The following is a 22,629-nucleotide window of genomic DNA, read 5'->3' on the forward strand; positions in this document are numbered from 1 at the left end:
AATTCCCGGATGCCTCCTTCTTACATCTACTTACCCAATACACTAATTAAAGGGGTTTTGATCAGAAGTCCCTCGATCTCAAATATTGTTGTCAAAAGGACAAGTCAAAAAGTTTTCATTCATTAAGGACCAAGTTCAAAATCTTTAGTAATTGTGAAAAAAAATACCATCAACTTTTAGCTTTCTCTCCCACCATCTTACAATACCACAACCACCGTTGACCACCACTGGCCAGCGACAATTTTCTAGTGACCACCATCAGCCGCTGGTAGAATGCCGGCGGTGATCTCCATTAACGCAGAGAGAGAGAGAGATTGCGTTTGGTTTAATTTTGAAATCAATTTTGGAAGATAAGTTTTTGAAAAAAGTTTAAAAAATTGAAAAGTTATTTGATTATGAGTAGTGTTTGGTTTAGTTTTGAAATTAGTTTTCAAAAATGGCATTCAAATTAGTTTTCAAAAGAGTTTTGAAAATTCAAAATCTATTTAGTTATGAGTTGTCAAATTAGTTTTCAAAAGAGTTTTTAGAAAATTGAATTCAAAACTTGTTTGGTCATGAGTAACTCAATTTTGAGTTCTTGTAAGTCTTGTGTTTTTTGGTCTAATAGTCAAAAATTTTGTTCAAAACCCAACATTAAATTTGTTTACTTCTTGCATATACATTAGGGTGGACGTGGGTCGGTTGCAATTACAAAATCTCCAATTCGCCATCCATTCGCCAGATTAGCAGATTAGAAAAAATCAATCCACATCCGTTCGCCAATTCGGCAGATGTGGATTAAGCAGATTGGCCAATGGATACGAATCGGTTTAGTGGTTTAGAATTTTAAATTTTCTAACATAATTTAACTTGTGCACTTCCTCAAAAACAAAAAAACAAAAAAGAGTATTACAGTCAATGACTCAAAAAATTATTACAATCACTGCACGCCTCATCCAAATAAGGAAAGTTTGAAACTTTAGAATATTACAATCATTGCATGTCTTATCCACATATTACAATCACAGCATGCCTCATCCACATAAAGTATTACAATCTGTGATTTTTAAAATATAAAAGCAATTCAAACTACTAAAACCATAAACAGAGCAGTAATACAGATTGTATGTCTCTGTATTGTTACATATATATATCTGTTTTGGAAAACAAAAACCAACCAGCATATATCATCTTTTTGATTTATTATTTTTAGAGTTAGATTTAAAAGCCAAAAAATATAGATAAATAATACATTTATTTTTTTCAATTCAAAAAATATATTCAAGTTGAAAACTCTTTTTCAATAGAATATTTAAACTATTTTTCAATCGAAAGCACAAACAGAATATCTAAACAAATTGAAAACATAAAGTCTTACAAATTACTAAGGGTGCTCGCTGTTTGGCAATTCGATTGCAGCCAAAGGAATCTCAAATCCGTCATCCATCCAAAACTAGGCGAATTGAAAAAAATCAATCCACAACCATCCGCTCATTATCACACATCCATCCAAAATGCGGTGGATCGGTTCGGTTTAGTCAGTTTGGGCAGAGTGGTATATCCATTGCTCACCCCTAATATACATTATCTAATTATACTTTTTAGATATATCTAATCTAATCTATACGGCAAAATGTTACTCTATATTTACTATTTTTTATGAATGTTTTAAAATTTTCATCCTATCTTTTCTAGTTTTATATCTACTCAAGCTACGTACATTTAAATCGTTTCGCATTTATAAAAAACTTTTATAGAATTACTGAATAATGACAAATATACCCCAAAAAAAAAAAATCACCCAATTTAAAAACCAATACAAGTTCAATGTGCTATATATTTATTAAATTTGATTTGATTTCTTCACATTTTATTTACTATTTAAATATATGTAGATCATATATATTTGAAAGCCAGACAAAATATATTTAAATTATATTTTGTGGAAAGAGTTTTGAGTTTCAAAATGAGTTTTCAAAACCCAATACTTGTTTGGTTTTAGATTTTCAAAAATAGATTTAAATTATATTGTGTGAAAACCCAAAACCAAACAAGTTTTGGGTTTTGAAATATAGATTCAAAAATGCGACCAAACGGTATATTGAAGAACAAAATTGTCCATAAAAAATCTGAAAACAAAATTTATATCTTTAATGGAAGAGAAATATGATTTTCGAGGACTTTAGAAAGTAGAAAACTTATAGTTATCCTTATAACAAAAAAGGATTTCTAAGATTTTTGGCCAAAAATCCCCTAACTAATCTGCACAAAATTTGGAATAAGATAATTTCTTGTGTACCTTTTGGGATAAAGTAGTTTCAGTTTGATTGATATCGTAACTTGACTGTCGGCAAAACCAAAAAAAAAGACAAAAAGAGTTGGGAACTCTGCATGTTTATATCTTAATCTAGGTTCCAATCGATTAAAAAGAAATAAAGTACGAAAAGTGAAAATGATAAAAAATGAAATGAAAGAAATGGAAAGGAAGAGAAAATATATTTTATTTTATGAATTTGATTAGGATGAAAATTTTGTAAGAAAATAGGAATTCTAATTATAAGTAACTATTTTATAACGAATTTTGTTTTCTTATATTTTTTTTTGTATTTTTTGCAAGAAACTAAAAGTTTAGTTGCCATGCTATCCTGAGTTGTCCGTGAAAATTAACTTTTATGTAACTTTTACCACTTTATGTTAAACAAACTCAATATATAGATATATAGACATATATATATTTTTTTCATTTCCCTCACTTTCAACCATTCTCATTACATACCATAGACTTAAAAATTAATTTTGTACTCTCACAAACTTCATGAGCTGATTGTTGCCTTTTACTTACAGAAAGTGTCAATGTGAAAGTTCTGATTTACTCAAAGGTCCACTGAAATCACGGCTCTAATGTGTGAAAATTATCACCCCCAAATTAGAAATAATTTAATGACACTAAACCATGCCACAATGAATTAGTTACAATTGTGCTCCATTTATTTCGGCTTATGTATTTTCTAGAGTTTGGTATAATAAAAAATGAAAGTTTATAGAAAATGAGCCTATGTAGGTAGAAATATTTTTCACTTTGATAAGGTAAAAAATATTTCTTAGACTAAAGTTTTCCAATACCACTACACTACCACCGCCATCACCACCACTAATACAAACCATTATGACATTGGTTTCATGGACGCAACCAAATACAAAAAAATGTTTTCTCAAGAAAAAAAAATTGGAAAAAGTTTTCATAAGAAAATGTTTTCTGTGAGGAAATGCTTTTCACAGAAACAGTTGTGAAGTAGTTTGTAAGCATGTATAGATGATCTGAAAATTTTGGCTAAATTGAAATCCGGACTATTCAATTCCTGCCAAAGTTCAGAAATTTAAACAAGTTTGAGCGAAAGGAATTATCCTTAAATTTGTAGTTTGGCCATCTGATTAGTCTCCCTACTAAATGGATAATTAGTGAATAAAGTGTACACACGTAGCTATGAGCCATTCGTGCACACATTAAAATGTTAGTTATGTTTCTTTAGTCCTAACCTTCATATCCCATCCACATCTCTAAAATTTTTGTTAGTCCCTAAAAGTCTGGGTCTCAAAGTCTTCTCTATCTTTATTGCCATAGTACAAATATGATTAGTTTTTGTTATTGGTGGCTTGAGGCTCTTCCAAACGAGACAACCGTAACATGCCACGTCTGTGGATGCGAGGCAGCTTCAATTTTATAGTAGCAAACACAAGGCTAATGTGGCAGTGATTGCAGAACGCAAGGGAGGCAAAAGGGTGGTGATGAAATGACAACACATATTATTAGGACACCTCATCCTACATAAAAATAGAAAGTTAACCTAATTCAAAGCGAGCCCACCATGGAATCACATGGACCTCACATTGTTATGAACAGTCCATGACTCATCTTGTCTCCTTTCACGTGTTATATAAATAGCAAAGCATAGACCTGGTAGTTGCCATCACAAATTTGAGCTTCATTTGAAAACATAAAACAAAAAAAACCACAATGACTATGGGTAGTTTTTCAAAAACCAAGAGTCATTTCCACATCCGATCAATTAGTTTGCCTTGCAGATCACACCCTAGCACGGTTAGAATTGAGGAGGAGCTGAACAAGATCAAGACATGGGAATCATCGTCTACACCAACTGCAGAGGCAATTAGCAATGGTCTATCAAGATTGGAAGACTTGAACAAGTGCATGCAAGATCTTCTCAACTTGCCACTTACCCAACAAGCCCTCTCTCACCACCACCATGAGAAATGGATCGGTGACTTGCAAGATGGATTCGTGAGCCTTTTGGATATTTGTGGCACTGAAAGGGATGTCATGACACAAATCAAGGAACATGTTAGAGATCTTCAATCCGCTCTCAGAAGGAGAAAAGGAGATTCAAGCAATGAAATCAGCATTGCTAAATACACTTGCTTTAGGAAGAACACCAAGAAGGATGCCAAGAAGTTGATTGCAGTGATGAAGCATATGGACAACAAAATTGAGGCCACACCACTGCTAGAGCTAGATCAGCACATCTCATCACTGATTAAAGCACTGAGAGAAGTTGTTGCAGCTAGCATCTCTATCCTCCATTCAGTTCTCTTGTTCTTGTCCATGCCTATTTTGAAATCAAAGTCAACAAGGTGGTCACTGGTTTCAAAATTGCTCCAGAAAGGGGAGGTGGCTTGTGAAAATCAGGAGAATGTGAATGAGTTGGAAAGTGTAGATGTTGCATTGCACAGCTTATGCAGAAGTGATTCAAATGAAGGGGATAAGATGCAAAGTGCACAGAACAGCCTCAAGTCTTTGGAGGCTAGAATTGAAGATGTTGAGAATGTTTTGGAGTGCTTGTTTAGGCGGTTCGTTAAAGCAAGGGCCACTCTTCTAAACATAGTCTCTCACCAATTGTGATCTCAATAGATATCCCCATAGGCATTCGAGTACAATTGTGGATTTTAGTTTTGTATTTTACAACTATACATGTACATGAATCAAAATAAGTAGTCATGCAAGAAAATACAATAAAATTTTAATGCTTCACTAACATATTATCTCTCTCTCTCTCTCTCTCTCTCCATAATTTAGAATAAAAAATTTCAAAATTGTGATAGCCTGAATATCAATGCAAGTCCTTATGCATAATGTTTTAGCAAGTAGCTCTGTGGCAGATAAAAAGTTGCAAGAGAAACTAGGGAGACAAATTTCTGTCCTGGTCCAGGAAGATGGAAAAATATAGCAGGTATTTACTTCAATGGACTCAATCATGAATATAATTTAATTTCCTCTATTTTTGTAAAATCCAGAGATTGCAACCCTTTTCTGATCCCTATCTCTTTGATTGGATGACTAAATTTGATATTGTTGGACCTTCAAGGCTGTGTACACGAAAAAATTATTTGCAAGACATTAGCAGCCTGATGTTGGATGAATGGAGAGATTAATTTCAACCAACATTTTTTTTTTCTTTTGGGAAAATTTCAGTTCCAATCCTATTATAGAGTTGAAGTAGTTGAAAATGATAATTAGGATTTTGGAGGGGCTATGTATAGTCTATTATTGCACCTTTTTATTTTTTAATATATATAGTTTTTGTTGGCTATTCAAAACAAAATTGAGTTAAGGCTAATAATTATGCATAAATTACTAAGTGCTTCTAGATAGAGCCGAGCATAAATCTTATCATAACCATATGCAGGAAATTAACATAAATTACCAAGTGCTTCTAGATAGAGCCGAGCATAAATCTTATCATAACCATATGCAGGAAATTAACATAAATTACCAAGTGCTTCATAAATTACTAATTGCTTCCTGATGTACAGATCTCGAAGTTGTAATATTTGCATTCCACCACATGTAGATGTTGTAATACAAGGAAACTTGGAATTATGAATTACAAATGATCATACATTTCCTTAAAGAATGGAAGTTCAATATTATATTCTTAATTTCTTGGAGCTTAATAATATTAAACCATGCTACATTGATTAATTGCATTTGAATTATGTAAAAGTAGTCACCTTATAACAGTACGGATGTAATTTAGATCAACCGCTTAATTAATGCATTATGCAGCATTAGTAGATATAGACATATAATAGAGACATATACCGACAAGAAACCATTCATGCACACATTAAAATATGTACTCTACTTTTGTTTACGTAACTCTTTGATCCCAAAATTGATAACCCACCTCCATTTCTATTTTTTGTTAAATCCCAACAGATCTGGATCTTGATCTATCCAGTGTCTTAATGCCACCACATAATTAATTATGATTTGTTGTTGTCATAGATGACTCAAGGTTCTTCCAAACAACCTTGATAATCTAGGTCTGTGGATGGTGAGGCAAGCTTCAATTTTTTAGTAGCCAACAAAAGCCAATGTGGCAGCAATGGCGCAATGCAGGGGAGGCAAGAGCTACTGACTCTTATGAAAATTGGTACAACAAACATATATAAAATAACAATTATTAGATCAATGTTCACCAAAGATGTGACAAGATAACCAAATTTGATGGGAAGCCCACACTGGCATCACATGGCTCATCAAATTGTTGTAACAGAGAGTCCATGGCTCAATTATGTTTCTTTTCATGAGGTATAACATATATACACAAGCATAGAGGTTGTATATACCATCACAAACTTGAGCTTTTCTGTGAGAATAAGAAAACCATGGTTCATTCTTCAAATCTCAAAACTCGTTGCCACATCAGGTCAATTAGTTTGCCTAGCAGATCACATCCTAGAACAGTTAGAGTCGAGGAAGAGCTCAACAAGCTAAAAACATGGGAGGCGTCATCATCATCATCATGCATTTGGGATTAAGGTGGGTGTTGAAAGGAAAGAGGAAGGGAATAATTTGGGTAGATAGTGGTGCAAACAAGTGAGAGGTCTGAAAAATTTGGTGTGGCCTATTAACAGCACTCTTTTAAAAATTATAAGTAAAATGATAATTTTCAAAAAGTCAGTGGGGCAACGACTGCTCTACTAGTCATTCCATTACGGTGCAAAAATTCACAAGTTGATCCTAAATAATCCTTGTTCAATGGATCCCAAAGAAACTACTTCCATAAGACTGGGGAATTGCTTCATGCCATTTTTTCAAACTGTTAGAATAGCTTTAGCATAGCTTTAGCAGACTTCATTATTATTTGTATAGCTTTATGTAGCTTTAACTTTATATTATTAATTGTATAGTGTTTGCTTTCGGTGATAATGGTGGTATCCAATGCCCCTTTCTCTCTCTATAAAGAGAGCCTTCATCTCTTTGTAAATCACACAACATAATACAAACATTTCAGAGTCTCTCTCTCACTCTATAGCTTCTCTCACTCTCTCAAACTAATCTTTCATGGTATCAGAGCCCAGTGTTACATTTCTGGCAATTTTCAATTTTTGTGTTTAGTCCCGTACACAGTGGCATACATCAAAACGCTCGGAATTTTCTCACGATTCCAACGGCACCTAGCCCGTTCTCAGAACACCCTCCACGCGCCCACACGCGCCGCCTTTACCTTCTGCGCGTCACCAGCTCCGCCACCACTCTCACACGCGCCCGCACGCGCCATCTGTTGCCACTCACCTCCGCCACGCGCCTCCACGCGCCCACACAACCGCGGCTGACGTCAGCCCTGCCACTCCCGTACGCCGCGCCTACTATCGTACGCCTTTCGTGCGCCGCTTCACTACATTGCACCCGCGTGCGCCAAAACGGCTATTGTGCGCCGCGCCTGCGCCTGTTTCGCTACCGTGCGCCGCCGCCTTTCTGCTAACGTGCTCCTCCCTGCACTCTGCTAACGTGCGCCGCTGACATCATCGCTGACATCATCTCTGTCCAGCAGCCTTTTCTGGCTATTTTCGACCTTCCGGACTCACTGGTACACTCTGTTTTACCAAATTTTGCTCCTACAGGTCTCTTCCTGTTGCTTTAATCCTACTTAACTAGTATTATGGATCGTCTTGACACCTCCCATCCCATTTCCGTTATTCTGAATGGTTCAAACTATGTTCTGTGGGCCCAAGCCATGTCTTCCTTTCTTAAAGGCAAGAAGCTCTGGCGAATTGTCACCGGGGATGTGACTAAACCAGTCAAAGACAGTGCCACTACTGAAACTCCTGTTCTTACTGCTACATATGAAGACCGACTTGAGGAATGGGACAGTAAGAATTACCAAATCATTACCTGGTTTCGTAATACCTCTGTTACCTCTATCAGTCTTCAATTTGGCCGGTTTCAGCTTGACTCTGTAACTACTCCTGCGAAAGACATCTGGGATTTTTTGAAAGAACGATACCAGACTACTGGTCTTGCCCATCAATATCAACTTCAGAACCAACTTCACCGCATGCGTCAAGAATCCACTCAGTCCATTAATGACTTCCTTTCTCAAATATACTCTGTTTGGGATCAGCTTGCTCTTTCAGAACCAACCTGGCATGACCCCGAAGATGCAGTTTTATTTACTAACCATCGCAACCAGCAGAGGTTGGTGCAATTTCTCATGGCTCTTACCCCCTCTTTTGAGCCCGTACGTGCCTCTCTGCTTCATCGCCATCCCTTGCCCACTCTTGAACAAGCCATTTCTGAGTTGCTATCAGAGGAGACTCGTCTAGGTACTCTTCAAACTCATCATGTGGACTCTGTTCTTGCCACTCCTCCGTCCCGGCCATCATTTACCCAGCGGACAACTGCTTGCCTCTATTGTCAGAATCGGGGCCTTCCTTCAACCCATCTCCTGGTCAATTGCCCCGTCAGATCCTGCCGCTACTGCAACAAACTTGGTCCTGGTCATCTGCAACAGGATTGTTTTCGCAATCCATCTCGCTCATCCTCCAATAGCCACTCCTCTCGCGGTGGCTCTTCCCGGGGAAGTTTTCATCGTTCCGGCAACCAGTCTCATCACACTGCTGCTGCTGCTTCCGGGAATCAGTCTCATCACCCTGACACTGCCCCCTCTGTAGGGTTCTCTGAGTCACCTGCTCCATCTACCCCTCACTTTTCTCCAACGGATGTAGAGGCCATGCTCAAACAACTTCTCTCCTCATCTGGTACACCTCCTCCTACTGCTTTGTCTGTCATCCCAGGTAACTCTTCTTGGTATTTTGACTCTGCCTGTTGTAATCATATGACCTCCAGTTCTACTATCTTTTCTTCCTTATCTTCATCTCCTCATATTCCCTCAATACATACTGCTGATGGTTCCCTCATGTCTGTTCGTCATGTTGGTACTGTTTCCACCTCTTCTTTATCTCTACCTCACGTTTATCATATCCCTGCTCTTACCTTAAACCTTATTTCCATTGGTCAATTATGTGAACTTGGTCTAACTGTCACCTTTTCTGCTACTGATTGTTTGGTACAGGACCCTCAGACAGGGCAGACTATTGGGATCGGCCGTAAGCGTGGACGTCTCTATGAACTCATTCACCTTCATGTTCCTGCCTCTCCTCAGATTGCTGCTCCTACATCTACTTCCTTATTATCTCCCTTTCATCTTTGGCATTGTCGCTTAGGGCATATTTCTGTTACTCGTTTAAGGTCTTTGGTTTCTAGTGGACAGTTGGGTCATGTAATTCCCGATAATTTCGATTGTATACCCTGTCAACTTGCCAAACAACCTGCTTTATCATTTAATAAGAGTACTTCTGTTTCTCTTGCCCCTTTTGATCTTATACATTCGGATATTTGGGGGCCCTCCCCTACTACTACTATGGGGGGATCCCGCTATTTTGTTGTTTTTATTGATGATTTTTCCCGGTTTACTTGGCTTTTTCTCATGAAAAATAGGTCTGAACTTAAACACATTTATTATCGATTTGCACAAATGGTTCACACCCAATTCTCCAAAACCATCAAAATTTTTCGCTCTGACAATGCTATGGAATATCGGGATTCAGATTTCCTTTCCTTTCTTCAGCATCATGGTACACTGCCTCATCGTTCCTGTGCTGGCACGTCCCAGCAAAATGGCCGCGCTGAACGGAAACATAGGCATATTCTTGACACTACTCGCGCTCTCCTTCTCTCTTCTTCCTGTCCTGAAAACTTTTGGGGAGAAGCTGCTCTCACTGCTGTTTACACTATCAACTGTGCTCCTACCCCTGTCATCCATAATCAAACTCCCTTTGAACGTCTGCATGGCACTCCCCCTCCTTACGCCAATCTCCGGGTTTTTGGCTCTGCTTGTTTTGTTTTACTTCAATCCCATGAACACACCAAGCTTGAACCTCGCTCTCGTCTTTGTTGCTTTCTTGGGTATGGAATTGAACATAAAGGTTTTCGCTGTTGGGATCCTCTCTCTAAACGTCTTCGTATCTCCCGCCATGTCGTTTTCTGGGAACACCAAATGTTTTCCTCGCTATCCTCCTTTCACTTACCCGGACTTTCCACTACTGCACTGTTTACTAATCCTTCCATCGATCTTTTCTCTGCTGAATTTGATACAGGTTCCTCCTCCATCGAGACGCCCTTGCTCACCCCTGATCCTGTCTAGCCTGCTCTACCTGAAGGTCTACCTCTGGTTGCCACACCTCCTTCTCCACCGACTCTTCCTCCCACCGATCCTCCTACGGGTCGACCCCGCCGGGTAACTCAACCTCCTATTCATCTTCGTGATTATATTGTTGGATCTGCTGCCTTCTCTACTTATGAACCTACCTCCTATCGTGAGGCTTGTACTAATCCTCTTTGGCAGCAAGCTATGACTGATGAACTCCATGCCTTGGACAAAGCTCATACTTGGGATCTTGTTGATCTTCCTCCTGGCAAGACTGCGATTGGCTGCAAATGGGTTTACAAAATCAAAACACATTCTGATGGCTCTATTGAACGCTACAAAGCTCGTCTTGTTGCCAAGGGTTTCAACCAAGAATATGGCATTGATTATGAGGAGACATTCTCTCCTGTTGCTCGGCTTACCTCTGTTCGCAGTTTACTTGCTGTTGCTACTGCTCGCCACTGGGGGCTCTTTCAGATGGATGTCAAAAATGCTTTCCTCAATGGTCATCTTCTTGAAGAGGTCTACATGCAACCCCCACCTGGGTCCACTTTTCAACCTCATCAGGTTTGCAAACTACAGCGTGCTCTCTATGGTCTCAAGCAAGCGCCTCGTGCTTGGTTTGCTAAGTTCAGTTCTACCATTCATGACTTCGGATTCACCTCTAGCTCCTATGACTCTGCTCTTTTTATACGGACTACTTCTCATGGTACTACTCTTCTTCTTCTGTATGTGGATGATATGATTATCACTGGTGATGATCAAGCTGGTATTCTCCACCTCAAACAATTTCTCCATCAACAGTTTGAGATGAAGGACCTTGGTACTCTTAACTACTTCTTAGGCCTTGAAGTCTCTCATGATTCTACTGGTTCCTATTTGTCCCAGGCCAAATATGCATCCGATCTTCTAGCTCGAGCTGGTCTTACTGATTGCAAAACTGCCTCTACTCCGGTTGATCCCCAGATTCGTCTCACTCCTCTCGATGGGACTCTTCTCTCTGATGCTACTCTTTATCGCCAGCTCGTCGGCAGTCTTGTCTATCTCACAGTCACTCGTCCTGACATTGCCTATGCTGTTCACATTGTCAGTCAGTACATGTCGGCTCCTCGCACTCCCCACTATACTGCTCTACTCCGTATCCTTCGCTACCTCAAAGGCACTATGTTCCATGGTCTTCACTTCTCGGCTTCTTCCTCTCTTGACCTACATGCCTTTTCTGATGCTGATTGGGCTGGGGATCCTACGGATCGACGCTCCACCACGGGCTTCTGTTTCTTCTTAGGGGATTCTCTTCTTGCTTGGCGTAGCAAAAAACAATCCCTCACTGCCCGCTCTAGCACCGAAGCTGAATACCGAGCTCTTGCGGATACTACTCAAGAACTTCTCTGGCTTCGCTGGCTCCTTGCTGATATGGGTGTTTCTTCATCTGCTCCTACGCCTCTCTACTGTGACAATCAGAGTGCCATTCAGATTGCTCACAATGATGTTTTTCATGATCGCACCAAACATATTGAGATTGATTGTCATTTTATTCGCCAGCATGTCACCTGTGGAACTGTTCATCTTCTTCCTATTGCTTCAGTCGATCAACCCGCTGATATCTTCACTAAGGCTCATCCTCCTGGCCGCTTCAATGATCTTGTTTCCAAACTCAACTTGGTTGATGCTTTCCCTCCTTGAGTTTGCGGGGGGCTGTTAGAATAGCTTTAGCATAGCTTTAGCAGACTTCATTATTATTTGTATAGCTTTATGTAGCTTTAACTTTATATTATTAATTGTATAGTGTTTGCTTTTGGTGATAATGGTGGTATCCAATGCCCCTTTCTCTCTCTATAAAGAGAGCCTTCATCTCTTTGTAAATCACACAACATAATACAAACATTTCAGAGTCTCTCTCTCACTCTATAGCTTCTCTCACTCTCTCAAACTAATCTTTCACAAACTATAGCCTGGTATAAAAAATGATATGAGGGTTATCTTTCTTTCCCATACTTTGCACAACATGCATTACTAATTGTGTAAGATGTGATGGCACAATTTCTCATTAATTGAGCCAATATTATTTGCTAGTAATAACTTCTTGCTCTCCTAATCAGACATTAGGTTTGCTAATGTCTTGTATTTAATTTTTTCTTGTACCCAGCCTTCCTGATAATCCTGCAGCATCAGATTTAGTCACCTAATCAAACAGACAGATCGAAAAACGGTCGCAATTTCTGAATTTTACACAAACAGTGGACGTAAATTCTATTCATCGTTTCAAGTAAATAGTTTTTTTACTTATTCTTCCTGGACCAGAACAGAAATTTGCATGTTTCTTTTACAACATTGTATCTGCAACATAGCTACTTGGTGACAGTTAGTGATTAGTTGTTAGATTATCACTTAAGGGGAATTGAACTCTTACCCTCTCCTTGCAAACCTCTGTTATCAGAATCTTACGATTCGCGATTCGATTCGCGATTCGATTCATAATTTTTGCAAAATCGATACGAATCTATAAGTGAATCTCTCTGTTATCAAAATCTTACGATTCGCGATTCGATTCACGATTCGATTCGAATTTTTTGCAAAATTGATACGAATCTATGGATGAATCCATTTTGGAAGTAAATCTCTAATGAATCGCACGATTTCACAATCGATTCACGATTCAATTCACTTTTTACGATTCATTTAATTTTTTAAATTATTGTGTCCGACATATTTTCAACTATTTCTTTCTCCATATTTTTAGTGAAAATGACATAATACAACGTCTAATAGCGTTTAATACCAAAATAACCAACATATATACATAATTTGTTATTATTTTAGTGATCATGAAGTTTTCAATAAAATCCAATCAGATTCAGTCAGACCCAACATATTTTTAACATTTCTTCTCATTTTTTTCCCCTTTAAAAAATCATAATATATCTTCTAAAGATATTTAAGATTAAAGTTACACTATGAATTATCTATTGCTATTTTATTAAATTGAATATAATTGAATATTACATATGTAAAGTCAGTTATACCTTTGAAAATGTTTTAGGCTTTACAATAAAATATTCTAAATAATTCTTTCTTATTATTTGTTCACTATTACTTAGAAAAGTATGTATGCTTATTGTCCAAATATCAATATCGTTGTTAATTATTGTTATTTTAGAAATTGATAATTTGTTTATTTGGTTATTATCTTTATTAAGAATGGTTGATAAGAAATATCTAAAAAGAAAAAAAGTATGATAGTGATCTTACATAAGAATTTTGTTAACTTCTTACCTATTAAAATACATGATTATCATTCAAAATAACATTTTCATTGATTTAAGTCTAAATATTTCATATTCATAAGATATATTTAACATCTAAATGTGTAAATATATATTTTAAAGTAATTTTAAAAAAGTGACCGAATCTTTACGATTCACGATACGATTCGATTCACGATTCGGTACAAGGTCATTTCGATTCACGGTACGAATCTCGATTTGACAACTATGTTGCAAACACTTAAGTCTTGCCTCCCATTCCATTCCTAAAAGTGGAACCTAGGACCTACCCTTAGGAGAGATTTGGCGGCCAAAGGGCTAATCACACAAGCTACAACCTCTTGGTTGCATAAAGCCTTGATATTTAGGCTATCACAATTTTGGCAGTTTTTTCTATAAATTATCGAGAGAGAGAGAGAGAGACGTAGTGGATCTTTAAGCTTTGTACTTTTGTATTTACTTGCATTTCTAAATATTTTGATTCATGTACATGGCTAGATAGCTATTGAATACAAAACTGAAATCCACACACATATCCTCTAAAACTCGGATATGCAGGATACGGAGGACATCTATTGAGCTCAGATTAGTGGGAGACTATGTTTAGAAGAGTGACCCTTGCTTTAATGAATCGCCTAAACAAGCACTCCAAAACATTCTCAACCTCTTCAATGCTAGCCTCCAAAGACTTGAAGCTGTTTTGTGCAATTTGCAACTTGTCTCCTTCACTTGAATCACTTTTGCATAAGCTGTGCCATGCAACATCTACACTTTCCAACTCATTCACATTCTCCTGTAGATGATTTTCACAAGCCACTGCCCCTCTGTGGAGCAATTTTGCAACCAGTGACCGCCTTGTTGACTTTGATTTCAAAATTGGTACAGACAAGAACAAGAGAAGCGAATGGAGGATAGAGGTGCTTGCTGCAACAATTTCTCTGAGTGCTTCAATCACTGATGAGATGTGTTGATCTAGCTCTAGGAGTGGTGTGGCCTCAATTTTGTTGTCGATTTTCTTCATTGCTGCAATCAACTTTTTGGCATCCTTCTTTGCCTTCTTCCTAAAGTGAGTGTATTTAGCAATGTTGGTTTCGATGCTTGAATCTCCTTTTCTCCTTCTGAGAGCGGATTGAAGATCTCTAACATGTTCCTTGATTTGTGTCATGACATCCCTTTCAGTGCCACAAATATCCAAAAGGTTCACGAATCCAGCCTGCAAGTCACCGATCCATTTCTCATGTTGGTGATGAGAGAGGGCTTGTTGCGTACGTGGCAAGTTGAGAAGATCTTCCATGCACTTGTACAAGTCCTCCAATCTTGACATGCCATTGCTGACTGCTTTCGCTGTGGGCTTAGAGGATTCATCCCAAATCTTCATCTTGTTAAGCTCCTCCTCAATTCTAGCAGTGCTAGGATGTGATTGGCAAGGCAAGCTAATTGATCACTTGGTTTTTGAAAAACTCCCCATTTTTGTTGTTGTTGTTTACGAATGAAGCTCAAATTTTGTGATGCATAATACAAGCTCTATGATTTGCTATTTATATAACACGTGAAAAGGAGACAAGATGAGTCATAGACTCTTCATAATAATGTGACGAGCATCACTTGTTATGTCTTTGTCAACAATGACACAATGATTTGTTATATTTTATTTTATATATAGCATGAGGTGTCCTAATAATAAGTGTTATCACCACCCTTTTGCCTCCCCTACTTTGCGCCATTACTGCCACATTACAGTGTGTCTAATACTATAAAATTGAAGCTGCCTCACCTCCACAGACGTGGCCTGTCAAGTCATCATCAACAACAACAAACCACAGTTATTATGTGATGGTAATGAAGACACTGGAGAGATCAAGATCCCTAATAATTTTAATATGTGCACAAATGGCTTCTTGTCGGTATGTCTCCACTATATGTGTTATATGTTCACTAATTAGCCATTAGTTCAGAGGTCAATAAGAATGATTAACCTATCTACTTTCTTCTTAATCATTTTGGAGAAAATAGTATGAAACACAAAACTTTTCTTCAAAAAAAAAAAACATGGAACTTTTCTTCTCATAAGCATTCAACTTCCAAATTGCAGGAGAATTTTTTTTTTAATTTTCCCACAGCTGTTCAAATTTTTGAACATCTGCCGGAATTGAATGGTCTGAAGTTCAATTTTTCTTATTTCTGTAATTTCAAAATCTTCCACAAATATCGTTGGACATATTGATCTACAAGTTGACACCAAGGGCATGGCTTGATGGATGAAATGGGAATTTTCGTCGCTGAAAGTCATGGAATTGGCGACTAAAATGGAATTAGTCGCCAAAATTGGTCACTTTTGCCGACTAAAAGACTTTAGTCGCCGAATGTAATGGTTTTAGCGACTAAAAGGCAGTTTAGTCGCCAAATATAGGGGTTTTAGCGACAAACATATTTTTAGTAGCCAAAGGTTAGGGTTTTTGGCGACTAAAACCATTTGGTAGCCAAACGTTAAGGTTTTGGCGACTAAAAACCACTTTGGTCGCTGATTGTACCTGTTTTGGCGACTAAAAACAGTTTCGTCGCTGAAGGTCAAGCTTTTTGGCTACTAAAAAAAAATTAGTAGCTAAAAACAGGTTTATGGCGACTAAAATTCACTTTAGTAGCCAAAGGGGGAGGTTTTTGGCGACCAAAAACAAGTTTAGTCGCCAAAAGGGTAGGTTTTTAGGCGGAATGGTTTTCTTTAGCGACGGAAAATTAATTAGTAGCCCAAAAATAATACAATTGGCGACTAAATAATATTTTTAGTCGCCAAAAGTGATCTAAAATTTTTTTAATAAATAATTTATTTTTTACATAAATTATATTTGAATATATATAATTGCATTTATATATATAGTTGTGTATTAATACTGATGAAAGTAATATATAAATAATATAAGTTGCAATTATAATCATGAGATGACTCAGTGGCATAGTGGGGTGGAGTGTATGGTTAAGGTTTGGAACTTGGAGGTCCTAGGTTCGAACCGTGGGAGCTGTGAGGCACAAAGGAAAAATTTTTTTTTTTTCAAAAATGCTTTTGGCGACTAAAAAAAAAATAGTCGCCAAATGTATAAATAATAAAAATAATAATTCACTATTAGCGACTAATAGTTTAGTCGCCAAAGGTATAATTTCCAAAAATGGAATTGACTATTGGCGACTAAAACCTTAGTCGCTGAAAACCTGTGTATTGCCGACTAAAAGTTTTTTTTGTCGCCAAAGGTATTGCCGACCGTCTATTTGCGACAAACCCGGCGACTAAAAGATTTTGTCGGGGAAAGTGGAAATTTGACATTTGGCGACTAAAAGGGGACTTTTGGCGACTAAAAATTTAGTCGCCAAAGGTGTATTTTCCTGTAGTGTTACCGAGTGTGATATCAACTGGCACATAACCCTCAACTTTTCAAAAATTATTTTTTTATCCTAATGTTCTGAAAATTATAATTTTCCTCTTCAAATTTTTTTACCTATGCCCTTTATCTTGTCATTCTTCTCACAATAAACTCGACACACCATTGATTAGAACAGGATATAAATTGACTCCTTATCTACTTCACAAATAAATTTAAGAAAGAGTTCCTTTTATTTGGTGTATTTTATTAAAATTTTCAATTTTATTTTTATTTTTTATTGCTTGAGACTTTATAGATTTAAATGTTACAATAATTTTTTGTTGTAATTAAACTTGATAAAAATAAAATAAATTTCATCAACCCAAACTAAATTATGCCCCGGGTCTCAAATCAACATGTTCCAATAATTTGCCTTAGTAATCCCGCTTCAATCAGAATCCTAGCTCCACCATTGGTGATTGATTTCTGAGTTTGAGTTTCAACATTGCGAAATGCACCTTTCTCTTTTCTTATTCCCCTCTACCAAATGTACAAATAAATAAATAAATAACATTGATTACTCTATTCCCACAATTGTAATTATTCTTTTTGTACTCTTTTCGTGAAAACATTTTTCAAAGGAAAATATTTCTTATATTTAGTTGCATAGTTGTATTAGAGAGAGAGAGAGAGAGAGGTAATATTAGTGGGACTTTAAAAAGTGTATTGTATTGTATTTACTTGCATGAATACAAATTTTGATTCATGTACATGGCTAACAAACAAAACTGAAATCGACACACATATCCTCTAAAACTCGGATGCCCTATGCAGGATTTTGGGGACATGACATATTAGTGGGAGACTATGTTTAGAAGAGTGACCCTTGTTTTAATGAATCGCCTAAACAAGCACTCCAAAACATTCTCAACATCTTCAATGCTAGCCTCCAAAGACTTGAGGCTGTTCTGTGCAATTTGCAACTTATCCCCTTCACTTGAATCACCTCTGCATAGGCTGTGCAATGCAACATCGACCTTCTCCAACTCATTCACATTCTCCTGTAGATGATTTTCACACGCAACTGCCCCTTTGTAGAGCAACTTTGAAAACAGTGACCATCTTGCTGGCTTTAATTTCAAAATTGGCACAGACAAGAACAAGAGAACCAAATGGAGGATAGAGATGCTTGCTGCAACAACTTCTCTCAGAGCTTTAATCACTGATGAGACATGTTGATCTAGCTCTAAGAGTGGTGTGGCCTCAATTTTGTTGTCGATTTGCTTCATTGCTGCAATCAACTTCTTGGCATCCTTGTTTGTTTTTTTTTTTGATCAGCAAAGAATAATTTTATTGATAAAGGATAGAAGAGGGGACTTGACTGAAATGCATCATAGCTCAAAAATACATCCCAACTAGGTTGGCACCTATAATTGAGCCCAATCCTATGCAAGCCAAGGCATCCTTGTTTGTGTTCTTCCTAAAACAATTGTATTTAGCAATGCTGGTTTCAATGCTTGAATCACCTTTTCTCCTTCTGAGAGCGGATTGAAGATCTCTAGCATGTTCCGTCACTTGTGTCATGACATCCCTTGCAGTGCCACAAATGTCCAAAAGCATTATGAATCCATCCTGCAAGTCGCCAGTCCATTTCTCATGTTGGTGATGAGAGAGGGCTTGTTGGGTAAGTGGCAAGTTGAGAAGATCTTCCATGCATTTGTACAAATCCTCCAATCTTGATAGACCATAATTGATTTCTTTCAACGATGCATCCCAAGTCTTGATCTTGTTCAGCTCCTCCTCAACTCTAGCAGTGCTAGGATGTGATCTGCAAGGCAAACTAATTGATCTCTCGGTTTTTGAAGAACAACCCATTTTTTGTTGCTCTTGTTTCCAAAACAAGCTCAAATTTGTGATGGAAACTACAAGCTCAATGCTTTTCTATTTATATTAACACGTGAAAGGGGACAAGATGAGTCATGGACTCTTGAAAAGAATGTGATGAGCATCAGAGCATGTGATGACAGTGTGGGCTCCCTTTGAATTAGGTTAATCTTTGTCAACAATGATGCAATAATTTGTTATTTTTTATATAGGATGAGGTGTCCTAATAATGTGTTGTCATTTCATCACCACCCTTTTGCCTCCCCTGCATTGCTATATTACTGCCACATTACCTGTGTTCGCCACTATAAAATTGAAGCTACCTCACCTTTTGTCTTGCTTCAAAGAACAACTATAAAATTGAAGTCATCAATAACAACAACAACAAATCATATTATATGATATCAATAAAGATACAAGGGACAACTTGATCCAGATTTGTAGGGGACTAACAAAATTTTTAAGGATGTGGATGGGATATCAAGGTTAGGATCAAAGGAACATTAACCAATACTTTAATGTGTGCACGAATGGCTTGCTTTCTACGTGTATCCATTTTATTCACTAACAATCCTCCATTCGGTATGAGCCTCCTCATTGTTGGAGGTCACCCCATGTGAAAAGGGTGATCCTCATGCTGCAGGCCAATTATTGCTCCAACTCCATGCAAGCAAAGGAGAGAGTCAAGGAAGGATGGCGTGTAAGGACTTCCACCACAGGTGAAGTGAAGGTCTAAGCTGGGCACTTCTCCCTTCTCTTCCCGTTGTAGCCATTGTTGACTGTCACCATTAAAGAAGGTAGAAAATGGTGGTGAGTTTGTCTCCTCTCCCTCACTCTCTTTGTGTATAAATAGAAACAGGAGCAAGAGGGTGATTTGTATCAGAAAAGAGAGAGTTGTAAGAAGTGTATGAGAGCTTTGAGTTGAGTAGAGAGAGTGAGATACTCCTTCTCCTCTGTTTTGCATTTTGATCCACTTTTGTGGAAAATTCTCATTTCTGTTCGTAGATGTAGGCATTGGGCTGAACCACGTAAATATTGTGTTCTATGTCTGTGTGAGATTATTTTATGGGTGTGTTTGATCCTAACACTCATCAGATGGCCTAATTTCAAACTCATTCTTATAAACCACTTTACAACAAATTCGAACGTAAACTAATTCATTGTGATGTGCACAAACAATGACATTTAGGCTGTGGTGGATCAAGAATTTGAGAAAGGATTTATAGCGAGAAAAGAAAAGAGAAAGAAAAAGTTTTTTTTTTTTTTCCTCTTGCAAAATCTCTTATTTGAATCCATGATCAAATAATTTCTAATTGGAAAATGTTTGAGACCTCTAAAAAGATCTCACAATTCAACCCACAATGATATGTTGACTTTTAAATCAAAAAGTGAAATTGAAAATAAAAAATCAATTCAACCCAAAAGGATGGGTCGATCACTATTCGACCCAAAAGTTGACCTTTAATTCAAAAGAGAAAGCTCTAATTGTTCTAATTTTCATGCAACAGTTACTTGAGGGGTGTGAGATCAGTTGACCTTTGATTAAATTAGAGGTTTTACATTGACCACTTTCTGTAAGTAAAAAGCAAAAATCAACTTGAAATCTTTGTTGAAATTAGTACTACATATGTCACGCCCCAAGCTCCGTGACAACGCCGCACACTCATATAAGTAAGCATGCAAGGCTAAGAATCCAATCACATAACCCACAATGTAAAATACTCAAATTAAATCCATAAATGTCATAATGCCAAAATCCATAAAAATAAATAGTTCTTATATGAAAATGTCCACCAAGTCCACTAATTTAATCCACTAACAAAACAATAATCCAAGTACTTAAATCATAGTCCTACTCTCGGCACTCCCACATGTAAAAAAAATCCCACGCAGCTCTATTCTTCAGAATCTAAAAAAAAAATAAGGGTAAGCTAGATAGCCCAGTAAGGCCTCGTTTGGCAAAAGGCTATTTTAGCCAATTAGCCAAAAAGTTACTAAATTAACCAAAAAGCCAACAACCCATACTAAAAAGTCAAAGATTCTCTTTTCTCTCTACTTTTTGCACATCTTTTCGTAATTAGCCAAAAAATCATCCCAAACATATAAGTTTTTTTTACCTACCTTTTTAGCCAAATAACCAAAAAGTTACTAAATTAGCCTGTTCCCAAACGAGGCCTAAGTAACCAATCATCACTGCTAGCTGGATCAAGTATACAAAAATAAATAAATAGTCGGTAACCAATAAATATAATTTTTTTGCTACAATTCAATAAATGAACAATTATTTGTAAGATGGTTTCTTAACTAAAAATAAACAATGTACGATCCATTTTAATTGAAAAGCCAACAAGATAATTCAAAGTAAATTCGTTGTTCAAATCGATGGTTCGATATTCAGATGGTTCATTGATTTGATTCACAAAACCCAAGTCTTAATGACTACGGTCACTTAGCTTATGACAAGGCCCAGAACCACAACCTCTCTCCAAATCTCAAGGTTCCATCTTTATGCATACAAAATTCCATCTGTAGCCCTATTTCCATTTCAGCCTTAAGTTTTTGCAACTGAAGATCTCTTCCCTGAGCATCTTTAATTCTATCAATCAATGTGGGTTAAACTCTAAGGTTTGCCAACTGCACTCCATGGCTATGCCATCTAATCTCAATATTCAACCTCTGCAAGTCCTCCAAGATATTCTTTTGGTCAGTGATCAAGGTAGCCAAATTACTCGGGGTCTTTCTACTCAAGGCATCCGCCACTGCATTGGCTTTTCCTGGATGATAATTGATAGTCAAATCATAGTCCTTTAATAGCTCCAACCATCGCCTTTGCCTCATATTCAATTCTTTTTTAGTGAAAACATACTTCAAACTTTTATGATCAGTGAATATCTCACATTTCACCCCATACAGGTAGTGCCTCCAGATTTTCAATGCAAACACCATGGCAGCCAACTCCAAATCATGCGTAGGATAATTCTGCTCATATGGCTTCAACTGCCTAGGCGCATATGCCACTGCCTTATCATTCTGCATCAGGACACAACCCAAGCCCATCTTCGATGCATCACTATAGATGGTAAAACCTTCATCTCCGGACGGAACTATAAGTACTGGAACACACACCAATCGACTCTTTAGATCTTGGAAACTCTTCTCACAATCATTAGACCACTCAAATTTAACCCATTTTTGTGTTAAACGAGTCAAAGACATAGAAATTCGGAAAAATCCCTCAACAAACCTTCTATAATATCCTGCTAAACCCAAGAAGCTACGAATTTCAGTGACACTAGTAGGCCGATTCCACTCCACCACCGCCTCCACTTTCTTGGGGTCAACAGACACCCCATCTTTAGATATCACATGACCCAAAAATGATACACTTTCCAACCAAAATTCACATTCTTTAATTTAGCAAATAACTTCTTCTCCCTTAATATCTGCAACACTATTCTCAGATGTTCTTCGTGCTGCTCTTTACTCTTCGAGTACACAAGAATGTCATCAATAAAAACTACCACAAACTGATCTAAGAAGGATTTAAATACTCTGTTCATTAAATCCATAAAAGCTTCAGGCGCATTGGTTAACCCAAACGGCATCACTAAAAATTCATAATGCCCATATCTAGTTCGA

General features: G+C 37.3%; 3 protein-coding genes across 3 annotated transcripts; 1 reads left to right on the top strand and 2 right to left on the bottom strand.

Annotated features, from left to right (window-relative positions):
* Positions 1-3,966: 3,966 nt before the first annotated feature.
* Positions 3,967-5,031, top strand: LOC114289341 (uncharacterized). Its single transcript, XM_028233048.2, has one exon. It carries the CDS (start codon positions 3,995-3,997, stop codon positions 4,895-4,897), a length of 903 nt encoding a protein of 300 aa, XP_028088849.2. The 5' UTR covers positions 3,967-3,994; the 3' UTR covers positions 4,898-5,031.
* A 9,147-nt stretch (positions 5,032-14,178) lies between these two features.
* On the bottom strand, positions 14,179-15,261 carry LOC114299534 (uncharacterized). Its single transcript, XM_028244299.2, has one exon. The coding sequence runs from the start codon at positions 15,129-15,131 to the stop codon at positions 14,340-14,342; it is 792 nt and encodes a 263-aa protein (XP_028100100.2). The 5' UTR covers positions 15,132-15,261; the 3' UTR covers positions 14,179-14,339.
* Positions 15,262-17,960: 2,699 nt separating this feature from the next.
* On the bottom strand, positions 17,961-18,395 carry LOC114299535 (uncharacterized). The gene has a single exon (XM_028244300.2). The coding sequence runs from the start codon at positions 18,393-18,395 to the stop codon at positions 17,961-17,963; it is 435 nt and encodes a 144-aa protein (XP_028100101.2).
* Positions 18,396-22,629: the final 4,234 nt, after the last annotated feature.

This window comes from Camellia sinensis, chromosome 4 (genome assembly GCF_055761805.1).
Source record: "Camellia sinensis isolate YWXY chromosome 4, ASM5576180v1, whole genome shotgun sequence".
NCBI lineage: Eukaryota > Viridiplantae > Streptophyta > Magnoliopsida > Ericales > Theaceae > Camellia > Camellia sinensis.